Source organism: Benincasa hispida, chromosome 6, assembly GCF_009727055.1.
Source record: "Benincasa hispida cultivar B227 chromosome 6, ASM972705v1, whole genome shotgun sequence".
NCBI lineage: Eukaryota > Viridiplantae > Streptophyta > Magnoliopsida > Cucurbitales > Cucurbitaceae > Benincasa > Benincasa hispida.
This window is the reverse complement of record NC_052354.1, coordinates 11417973-11429219: the sequence shown is the minus strand read 5'-3', so window position 1 is coordinate 11429219 and position 11247 is coordinate 11417973. Positions and strand designations below refer to the sequence as shown.

At 37.8% G+C, this 11247-nt stretch overlaps 1 protein-coding gene across 2 annotated transcripts; it reads right to left on the bottom strand.

Annotated features, from left to right (window-relative positions):
* Window positions 1-240: 240 nt before the first annotated feature.
* LOC120080355 (protein TRIGALACTOSYLDIACYLGLYCEROL 2, chloroplastic) lies at window positions 241-11010 on the bottom strand. Of its 2 annotated transcripts, XM_039034999.1 has the most exons (6): window positions 10829-11009; window positions 3643-4206; window positions 2784-3113; window positions 2015-2130; window positions 1063-1153; window positions 241-601 (listed from the first exon to the last, which is right to left on the bottom strand). In XM_039034999.1, the coding sequence occupies exons 2-6, from the start codon at window positions 4162-4164 to the stop codon at window positions 509-511; spliced, it is 1152 nt and encodes a 383-aa protein (XP_038890927.1). In that variant the 5' UTR covers window positions 4165-4206; window positions 10829-11009; the 3' UTR covers window positions 241-508. The 2 variants fall into 2 exon arrangements, with proteins under 2 accessions (XP_038890927.1, XP_038890928.1); XM_039035000.1 differs by lacking the exons at window positions 241-601; window positions 1063-1153 and having other exon boundaries at window positions 2009-2141; window positions 10829-11010.
* Between the last annotated feature and the right edge of the window lie 237 nt (window positions 11011-11247).

Sequence of the window (11247 nt, the reverse complement as noted above, 5' to 3'; positions counted from 1 at the left end):
TGTAAACACTATTAAACTTACATATTTATCAAATAACTCCATCTTTTTTCATCTTTTTTTCATAGGTGAAAATAAACAACAGCATTATTGCAAGTGTTTTGAGATGGAAGGTGACAGTATTTATGAACCCAGCCTGGTGAACATCATTATTCTTTCCAGGGGACCATTGAAATCCATAGCTTTTTCCAATCTTTTTGTGGAATCCAGCCAAGGTTGTAGCCTGAAAGAAAGAAGCCTTCGAACAGAAATGAAGGACAAACATGTGTTAATAAGAATCAGTCATTTCCCACTGTCTAAACAGAGCTATTATCTAAGAACATTCACAAATATCTCTACGCTAACATGAACAATGGATATAATTTTTGACAATTTTTTTGCCAATGCTAGACTTCCTCCTTTCCAACAGGAGCCAACACCATAAAACCGTTGCAAAAAGGTCTGGCAATGTTGAAAATAAATTGTCGCCTAATACCGAGTTCATACAATCCCATTCCATCGGATCTGTGTCTCATAATAGCCTGCTCAGAGACCTGATCAGCAGTTTTAAATTCCGTTTTGTAGCCTCATCACCGGTGAATCCAAGAACTTCTGAGCTCAAACTCTGAAACATTGAGATAGTAAGGATAAACCACCGAGGGAATTACAAAGATAAAGTAGTTATAAAGAACAGTGTTTTAAAAAGTCCACAGAGATGTGCACAGTGCACGGTGCTTCGCTTCAAATAGCCGAGGCTCAGTTAATCAAGTTTGCTTGAGGTCGGTTGAGGTGCACGCCTCAAGCCTAATTTCCGTCTTTCAATTAGATCTTTCTAATTTTACGGAAGTAATGCAAGTACATCTCTTGCTGAATAAAGCTCAATTTTCTTGAACTTATCATCTTATTATTCATCATATATTAAAATTTATTTACATCTTTTACTTGTGCGCAGCATAAAGAAACTCAAATGTTTGTTTTTAACCCATGTGCTCAAGCCCTGGAGGGCTTATTATGCTTTAGTGCACCAGGAGCTTTAGAAAACACTGATCGGAGAATCAAGAAGAGTTTCACCAATTAAGATCTCACCTCTATGTTCTTCAAGGTATGAATTAGCGTATAAATGGACTTCTGAAGCAGTTCTGTGTTTTCCGGGGACATAATGGATGTGTGCACGCTTCTGTAAAACAGTCTCAATGAACTTAGCATACATCATGTAGAAGGAATTCCTAATAATTGACAATATATATTTACATTTGGGACTGAAGCAATGGAAAAAGTTAACCGAGGTATTCTTTCTTTTCTTTTTTTTTTTCTTTCTTTTTCATTTTTTACAAGAAACAAGCCATGTAACAGTACGGAGATGAAACCAGAAACAGCCTAGAATATAGGTACGTTGCACATTATAGCAATAAGAATACACCAATTTGAAAGTTGGATATGGCAGGAAAGTTTCGGTAAAGCTCTATTCACAGTTTCCTTGCTGTCAAACCTTGGTGAAACTTCTTATTTCAGCTATTTGAAAATTCAAAATGCACAACGTTAACGTTTTTCCGTAGATATTGGCACTTGGTAAAATAAACACTATGGAGAAAGCTCCTCAAATTCCCTACAGTTCCTCTTTCTCCCAGCTTGTCTATTAAAAACAAGCATAGAGGATCAAGGATATTTGTTATGTCATTCTTTCGGCATGGATAATTGTTAAAAATTCTAGAATATTTGCAAATTCATAAGTATTTTCATGGAAATACTAAATGGAAAATCATTCAACATTTATGGTGGATTGTTGTTCGACAAAAAGGCCAAAGTTTGACAAACGCTAATTAGGCTGTTCTCTTGAAGATACAGATGGAGAAGAAAAGAGCCGGATTTCTCCAAGTCCTGGGATCTTTTTAGACTAGTCTCCGGTGAAATTTGTCGAAGGACTGAAAATTGTAGTACCTTTTCATTTTCTCAACAGGGGTGCTTAGTTAAAAGTTGTGGTCATTTAGAAATCAGAGTTTACCTAAATTAAGATTTCCAATATCAGACTGTAATTTACCTTAATTCTTCCGTGGCAAGTGAAAGACTTCTAGTTAAGTTTTCAAACTCCTTTAGAAGATTACTGTCACGAACCTCAGCAAGCAAAGGTTGAACATCTTCAGCCATGGCTTGGATCTGAGACATCACTACATCAAATCAAAACAATTTGCATGAGAAGATAGTTAGATCCGTGGGACTATATATAATACACCAAAATAGACAGTCAAAACCTAATATATTTTAACACAAAATTCTTGGTTCACAAAGGCCAAAATTCTTCGTTCCGTTCAAAGGCCAATACCAGAATACCCAAAGCAAACACTCATTTCCTAGCCACAATGTACCTCCTCATTTATGTAAGAATTATAAGTGTTTTAATCATATTTTCTTCTCAAGAGTTTTTTGAGCTACAATCCAGATTCTACGTACTATAAAGGTCAATCTAGAAGCCAAGCCTAACAAGTTATCAGATTCCATGGAATTGCTGACTTACAAATACTTCCTAGTCCTTACTCATAATTGGATTTTTATAAGGTCAATCTAGAAGCCAAGCCTAACAAGTTATCAGATTCCATGGAATTGCTGACTTACAAATACTTCCTAGTCCTTACTCGTAATTGGATTTTTATAAGATTTTCATCCTCTCAACAATCTGTAGATCTCATCGAGCAAAAAATATATTTTTTACAACTTTTACAAGATATAAACATTCATAACTTGAATAACTATTTCCCCAGAAACCAATCTAGAAAATAAAGGTTAAAGCATGAAATCATAAGGAGTCACACCTTTAAAAGCAAAGGCTTTGCTTCTTCAATAACCAAAGCAACTCGCTGGGCTAATGAAAATGTATTGGTAAGCCCTATTTCCTCCGCTTCACGTCCAAGCCGAGTGAATATTCCAACTAATGCGTCCAAACTCACCCCTTGATGTCCCTTCATTTTCTGCTTATCACATAATATTAAACCTTCTTCAATACATTCCGAGTCAAGCGGTCCTGCTGAAGGCACTGGAATAGGATCCCGAGGAGTAATGTCGATCACCGTCTCCATAAGGAGACCAGACTGATTTACTTCAACCAATGAATTTCGGGGTATAATTATTTTATCATCTTCAACCTACAAAATGGGAGGTAGATCTCATTTTATGCATTAAAAAATGGTGAAGAAAACGAACTCATGTCCATGGGAAAAAGAAATTAGGAAAGATTTCCTTAACTATAAGGCAGATGGTGCAATACTCTATCTTAAGCATTCTTCAGGAAACTAAAACATCGTACCTCAAAGATTAACCCTCTCTGTTTATAGGCCAATATAGGCTATTTGGTTCTCTTAACTTCTTATGAATTTAATAGTTCTTAGGGTGAGTTTAGATGACTTTGAAAGGATAAAAAGTGTTTCTAGTTCATTGAAAGTATTTTCAAGATTTTTGTAGTTTTGGTTGGATAAGCAAAAGTGATTTTTAAATTCCAAAAATATCCAATGCGATTCTAGGATAAACAATTGTTAATGCGTCTTCCCAAAGTATTTATACAAAAGGTGCTTTCAGTTAAAAGTGTTTCTCCAAAAGCCATCTCAAACACATTCTTAGTAAAATAATATAGTATGTTCCAGTCAAACAGAGAAAGGGTATGAATTAGAAGCATACCTCGACAACAGTTTCAATACATCTCAAGGAAGGGTTAATACGAATGACATTGCCAACAGTAACTCCTCTAATTCTTACAGGAGTTCCGGTAGAAATACCACTAGCCTGAGCAAACTCGAAGACAGCCAAGTATTTTCTAAATTTAGACCGCAGTTGAAAGCCTCTCAACCAAGCCAAACTGAGTGTGAGAAGTATAGCACCTGACACTAGGAACAACCCAACCCCACCTTCCCATATGCTCCTTCGACCGAAACCAAAATTACTCAATGGACGCAATGTTTGCCTCCATACAGTACGAGGAACATCAAGAAAGAGGGAAAGTGGATTCTTTCTTTCTGAAGATGAGGGGGGCTGACTATGTCCAGCATCAGCAGATGTAGCCTTTATCTTCTTCACTTTTGATTTCAGACCCAGTGGAAGATGATAAGACAACCTATTTGAAGATCTATATGGAAGGGTAACCAAGGCCGAGGGTAACGCCACAGAACATGTTACAACCTGCACACGAACATCTCCGACCATTTTTGCACAACAGCAACAGTAAAACAAGATCTAAACAACTGCCTGTGCAAACAATACATTTCAGAACTATCAGCAGATGAATCAACTTGAAAAAAATAATATTTATTATTTTCCCTAATTAACTTGATGTGGACAAAAGAACTTTTACAAGAACACCAAGCCATCGACAAGTCCATGTTAAGTTCAATGATAAAAAATGGCACCCATAAATCAAAGCAGAGGTTGATAAGTGAAAAATAGTGCAAGTAACTAGGTAAAGATAGAAAAGGAAAAATCAGACGGGTTGCCAAGGAATGAAATAAAGTCTCCTTAGACGAATTAACTATTTGATCTAATTAAATGATAAGTATATTTAAGGTGATCATAAAAATTTCCTGCGAGAACAAGCCAACAAGAAAACATATATCAAACGAAAAGTCGTGATTGATGGACAAATAATGCATCTCATAAGCTACAATGAAAGAAGGAATCGAACAGTCAGCTTCAATTCTAGTGTAGGCTCAAAAGTATACTCACAGTGTTTGACTTGATTATTTAAAGTAATTGGTTCTACCATGTGAGCTCCATAAGTGAAAAAATTCAGCTTAGAATCTGTTAGGCCCCCAATCATCAACACTTATAAAAGGAAGGGTAAAAAGGGGATATTACCTAAAATGTGGGAGAAAAGAATATTTGAGTGGAAAGGATGTGTAACCGTGAAAGGGATGGATAACCGTTTTTGAGGAAGGAAGGAGGGGAATTATATAGCAGGGCAGCAAGGAAGAAGAGAGGAGGTTTTTGGAGGAACAGTCTGAAGGAGCTTCAGAAGAGGAGAGACGACAGCCCTCACGAATTGGCTGGCTTTTCATTTCGGTTCTTTGCATTTCTTTCTTCGATTTCTTGTTCTTAAGCATTAGAGTTTTATATTGTTGTTCCCTTGAAGTAAGTAAATAAGATTATCTCATAGTATTGCTCTGTTTCTGGGGAGTTTTGCCTTGTTGGGTGTTCATCTTTTTTCTGTTGCAGAATTAGGATACCTAACAAGTTCGTATCAGAGCTCGTAAATCCTGGGACAAACAAGGTAGATGGTGCAGAAGCAAATGGAAGAGAGGATTGAAGCAAGCGAGAAAGAGATCTCAAATATGAAGGAGATGTTAGTGGCTCTTTCCAAGATATAGAGAAGTTGACCGAGGAGGTGAAGGAGAATAATTCAGCCCGGAAGGGGAATGAATTGGGCACCTCAGATGGATCGAAGTTCAAACTAAAGGAAAAAATGGACAAAGCTGACTCCGATCAGAGGCAGGGATCGAGTGGAACTGACAAGAGAAAATACAAAAGGTTGGAGATGCCAATATTTTCAGGGGAAAATCCCGAATCGTGGGTATATAGAGCCGAAGGTTCGTATTAGTTTCTTTTTTATGATATTCTTATCTATAGTCCGGATATTTCAACTCATGAAACATACTTGGTTGTTGTCTTTAATGTATTGCAAGATCACAAGTTAGTTGTCAACAAGAAGAAGTGTTCCTTTTGCCAACCACGGATCCAATACTTAGGACACTGGGTTTCTCAGGAAAGGGTTGAAGTGGATGATCGAAGTGGATGATGAGAAGGTGAGGGCTATGATCCAATGGCCACGAACACAGAACGTGACAGAGTTAATAGGCTTTCTTGGCCTTACGGGCTATTACCGGAGGTTCGTCCAAAACTATGGCCGAATTGTAGCCCCTTTAACATAGCTTCTTCAAAAGAACAAATTTGGTTGGAAGGAACAAGCAACCCAAGCTTTTGAGGATTTGAAGAGAGCAATGCGAACGATACCGGTTTTGGCTTTACCCGATTTCTCTCTCCCCTTTGTAATTGAGACTGATGCATCGGGATTTGGTTTAGGAGCAGTATTGAGTCAGAACGACAGACCCATTGCCTACTTCAATCAGAAATTATCTCCTCGAACTCAAGAGAAGTCCATCTATGAGTGCGAATTAATGGTTGTAGTACTAGCCATACAAAAATGGCGCTATTACCTACTAGGAAACAAGTTTACAGTCATCTCGGATCAAAAGGCACTAAAGTTTTTGTTGGAACAGAGGGAGGTTCAGCCCCAATTTCAACAATGGTTAACAAAACTCATGGAGATGACTTTGAGATATTGTACCAACCAGGGCTCCAAAACAAAGCAGCGGACGCGCTGTCCCAGTTACCTACAGAAACTGAGTTGTTTATGTTGTCATCACCGACGCTAGTGGATGTGCAAATTGCCTTGCAGGAGGTAGAGAATGATAAGATCTTACAGAAAATTATATCCATACTAAAAGAAGACCCCAACAACAAGCCAAAATATCAATGGAGCCACGGTAAACTATTGAATAAAGGACGATTAGTAATTTCCAAGAATTCCTCATTAATCCCTTCACTATTGCATACAGTTCACAACTCCGTTTAAGGAGGTCATTCGGGGTTCCTTAAGACGTATAAGAGGATGTCAGCGGAACTATTCTGGCAAGGAATGAAAGCTGATGTGAAGAAGTATGTTGAGCAATGTAAGATATACCAAAGGAACAAAAGAGAAGCACTAAATCCAACAGGATTACTACAACCATTTCCGATTCCGGAATAGATTTGGGGGATTTGACAATGGACTTCATTGAAGGGCTGCCTAGATCCGAAGGTTATAACTCCATTATGGTGGTTGTGGATCGCCTGAGTAAATACGCCCATTTTATACAACTGAAACATCCCTTCTCAGCGAAACATGTGGCCGAAGTATTCATTCAAGACGTAATAAGACATCACGGAGTTCCTAAGTCTATAATCACGGATTGGGACAAGATCTTCCTCAGGGACTGTTTGGGGGCCTAACATGAGATGGTATATCCCCACATCCTATATCATCTCAGTGTTTGGAGGCCCATTATCCTATCTCACCGATTTTAATTGTTTGTGGGCCCATTTTCGGAACACGTTTCGTATCTCACCGTCATTTTCCTTTTGTGTATCATATATCATCTTAATGCTTGAACATACTCGATCGTTCATACTCGATCAGAACTCCCCAGACATCAAAACTCCCCACATCTTATATCATCTCAGCGCCCCAAACAGCCCCTTAGCCATTTTTGGAAGGAACTTTTCTCCATGATGGGCACAATCTTGAAGAGAAGCACGACATTCCATCCACAAACGGATGGCCAAACAGAAAGGGTTAGTACATGCCTTGAAACTTATTTCGTTGTTTCTATAATGAACAACCCTCAAAATGGAGCCAGTGGGTCTTGTGTGTTGAATTATGGTATAACACCACCTTCCATTCGTCAATCAACAAAACTCCTTATCAGGCAGTATTTGGAAGGAAGGTGTCGTCGCTACTGTCTTATGGAAAGAAGAAGACATCCAATGACCTGGTGGAACAGCAATTAATGGCCCGTGATGTGGCATTGACAACCTTGAAGGAACATTTAATGGTAGCCCAAAATTGCATGAAAAAACAAGTAGATCTTCATCGTAGAGAATTACAATTTGATATTGGAGAAGAAGTCTTCTTGAAGTTACGTCCCTACCAACAGAAAAGTCTAGCACGAAAAAGGTGTGAAAAAACAAGTAGATCTTCATCGTAGAGAATTACAATTTGATATTGGAGAAGAAGTCTTCTTGAAGTTACGTCCCTACCAACAAAATAGTCTAGCACGAAAAAGGTGTGAAAAGTTAGCTCCAAAATATTATGGACCGTATAAGATCACTGACAAGATTGGTTTGGTAGCTTATAGATTGGAGCTTCCTTCTGAGGCGAATATCCATAACGTCTTTCATGTTTCTCAGCTGAAGAAGAAGTTGGGACAAAATGCGCAAGTTCAACACCATCCTCCAGCATTAACCAAAGAATTCGAGTTGCAATTGTCCCCGAAGCGATCCTTGGGGTACGATGGAATGGGAGATAGCTTCGAAGGAATGGTTAGTTAAATGGGAGGGTTTACCGGAGAGTAATGCTACTTGGGAGGCAGTGCACATGATAACGGAGCAATTTCCTGACTTCCACCTTGAGGACAAGGTGCAATTCGAGGCGAGCGGTATTATTTGGCCCCCATCATCAACACTTATAAAAGGGTAAAAAGGGGATACTAACTAAAATAATAGATGGGGGAAAAGAATATTTGAGTGGAAAGGATGTGTAACCATGAAAGGGATGGATAACCGTTTTTGAGGAAGGAAGGAGGGGGGAACCACCTTTTGGGAATTATATAGCAGGGCAGCATGGAGGAAGAGGGGAGGTTTTTGGAGGAACAATCTGAAGGAACTTCAAAAGAGGAGAGACGACAGCCCTCTCGAATTGGCTGGCTTTTCATTTCGGTTCTTTGCATTAATTTCTTCGATTTCTCATTCTTAAGCATTAGAGTTATGTATTGTTGTTCCCTTAGTAAGTAAATAAGATTATCTCAAAGTATTGCTTTGTTTTTGGGGAGTTTTGTCTTGTTGGGTGTTCATCTTTTTTTCTATTGCAGAATTAGGATACCTAACAGAATCAAAATAAGTTAAAGCACAAGTTGGTAATAAACCTATGACTAACAAGAAGCATAAAACCCCTTGAATAAGAAAACTAGAATGTAGAAAGGAACTTTTGTAATGACCCAACTTTTAAGAACCAAGACACAGTCGAAACTCATATTTTGGCATCTATTAACACAAGTAACCGCAAAGACTTGACATTTATTTTAAAACCAACTTGAATTCAGCATTTAAAACTCATATACAAACCAATTCAAGTTAAATTTTTGGGATCCCAGAGAAAAGATCAGAAAACCTCCAAATTTTTTTAAATAACCAAATAAACATAACAGAAAATCCTTGGCAAGAAAAGAGACTTGAACTAACACGGAAACAGTTCAATAGATTATAAACAAAAATAAGATATCTCCATGGCACTTTGATCCGACTCTACCGCCAACCTTGTTTCTCTTACCTCCAAAGAAAGTTTCGAAAAATAGGGCGAGTATTTTAAACACTCAATAAGAGACCCAGTTCATGGGAATGGGTCATATACATGCAAAAGCAACATGCAAGTTTTCTATAGTGGGACCTAATCTTTACTTTTCTAGCCTCTGCTCATTTTTCCTTAAAATTGGAATGTGCACATCTTTCGTACACATAGTTTTGCATACATCTCTTTAATGCATACAAAACCCATTGAGTGTGCATCTCTTTCATACACCCCAAGTTTTCTAGGTATGCATCACTTTCATGCATATCATCCCTATTACGTAAAATCACAAACCAAAGCCTCTAAACATACACCTCTTTCGTGCAGTTAAAATCATGGTGGAAAAGGAAGGAAACCATTCATTGTTTTCATACTTTTATTAAACTTTCATACATGCATGGGTTCTCACAAAGACAATTATTTCACAGTGTATGCAGCATAACGGGTCTTACACCCTATCGCACGTAACATGATATTCATGACCTCCATAAATCATAACACATACAATTCATATATGTCACTTAGGAGAGTTTTCATAAATAACATTCACATATCTTTGCATTTGAAATTAAAACAATCTAAATACATGGTTTATATATCTCAGGGTAAACTCCCGAGATCACATAACAACATACAATAATGCCGAAATTAGCATTCTCACAATTTCAACAGCAAATCCCTTACCTCAACTGAAATCCAATTTCCAACAAATTCCTTCCTCCACCACTACAAAATCCTTTATCTAATCAAAGACAGAGCATCAATAAATCAACAACTCAGTCCCAAAACACAGCTGTAAAAGTCATCTAGATCTCCAAAATAACTTACCCAAAAATCGTTCTAAGTTGTGATGGACGGAGCATGAGGGAAAAGAAAATGGTATCGTGCGAGAGAGAGAGAGAGAGAGAGAGAGCAAAATATGGTGGCTGCAAAAATTGTTTGAAAAAAGAAAAGATGAGGCTGCAAACCGTTCGAGAGAGAGGGAGCGAGGGAATCGGGCTGTGAGTGGAACCTATTTTCCAGATGGGTTTGAGTCTGCTGCAAAAAGAAAACAGAACCAATGTTCCCCAATCCAACCCACTTACACCCAAACCAACAAACTCAGCCCAAACCTAAATCTCTCAAGAGATATTAAAATTTAGGGAAACAGATAAATTACCTGGGGCGTTACACTTTCAGTTTCAAAACCCCACATTTCTCCGGAGTAAATTTTCTAACCAATTCAAAACACTTGAAAGTTTTCCTTCCTACATCCCCTCCAGACTCGATGCCTAGTTTCAGTATTCTATTTTCTTAAAGTTGGGAATAATCTAGTGTTTTTCTCGTACTTTTCAAAGATAAATCGAAATCCAATTCACTCTCCCTTGCTGCTAACAATCATATTAGTAGAATTTTCAGATTCTAGAGATGACATAAACAGTAGTAAGCCTTCTCCACTAATTATGATCGCTTAATACACTAAACTCAGTAACGCAACAAAAGCACAGAAATCTGATATACGAAATCAACCAACTAATAGCATCCTCCTCATCAAATCAGCAAATCCTAGATGTAAAAAAACGAACTCTCCCAAAATAAATAAGAAATAAAGTGCATACAAAATAGATATTCAAACCAATTATGCACTGAACAATTGAAGTACTCGAACAACAAAATCCATGAAATTATAGCAAATCCAAACTGATAGCAGCAATAACAGCACAAAATATTCACCTTTAACTCGAGATTGTAACTATTGAAGAGATGACATTGGGCCAACAACTCCAAGTAGCAATGGAATACGAATTAGACACCAAAAATGGGTGAAAATGGGGAAGAAGAGAACTGTTTGAATACTGCCATTTCCCAACAGTTCCAAGTCTGAAGAGCGTTCTCGTAGCCGAAGTTTAGTGTTGTTACCATTTTAACCCTCGAAATTTCAGACCCATTGGAATCTACGATACTTGTGAATTGGGCCTATAATGGGCCTGTTTCCTTGTATTTTACCAAATTACCATCGTTGCCCTTGCCCATGTTCATATTCTTTGGGGGGAAGTCAGTTTTTACCCTTTTTTCCGCAAGTGTTCGGTTAGTTTGGGAAGTTGAGTTTTCATTTTCAAAACTAGTATATTTTTAAAAATTTGATAGAACAG

Excerpts from the sequence above, each read along its gene's own strand:
- LOC120080355 (XM_039034999.1), bottom strand. The coding sequence starts at position 4,164 with ATGGTCGGAGATGTTCGTGTGCAGGTTGTAACATGTTCTGTGGCGTTA. Across the intron at positions 3,114-3,642 it reads GTATTGAAACTGTTGTCGAG|GTTGAAGATGATAAAATAAT; the intron begins GTATGCTTCTAA and ends CCCATTTTGTAG. Across the intron at positions 602-1,062 it reads ATACCTTGAAGAACATAGAG|AGTTTGAGCTCAGAAGTTCT; the intron begins GTGAGATCTTAA and ends TCAATGTTTCAG.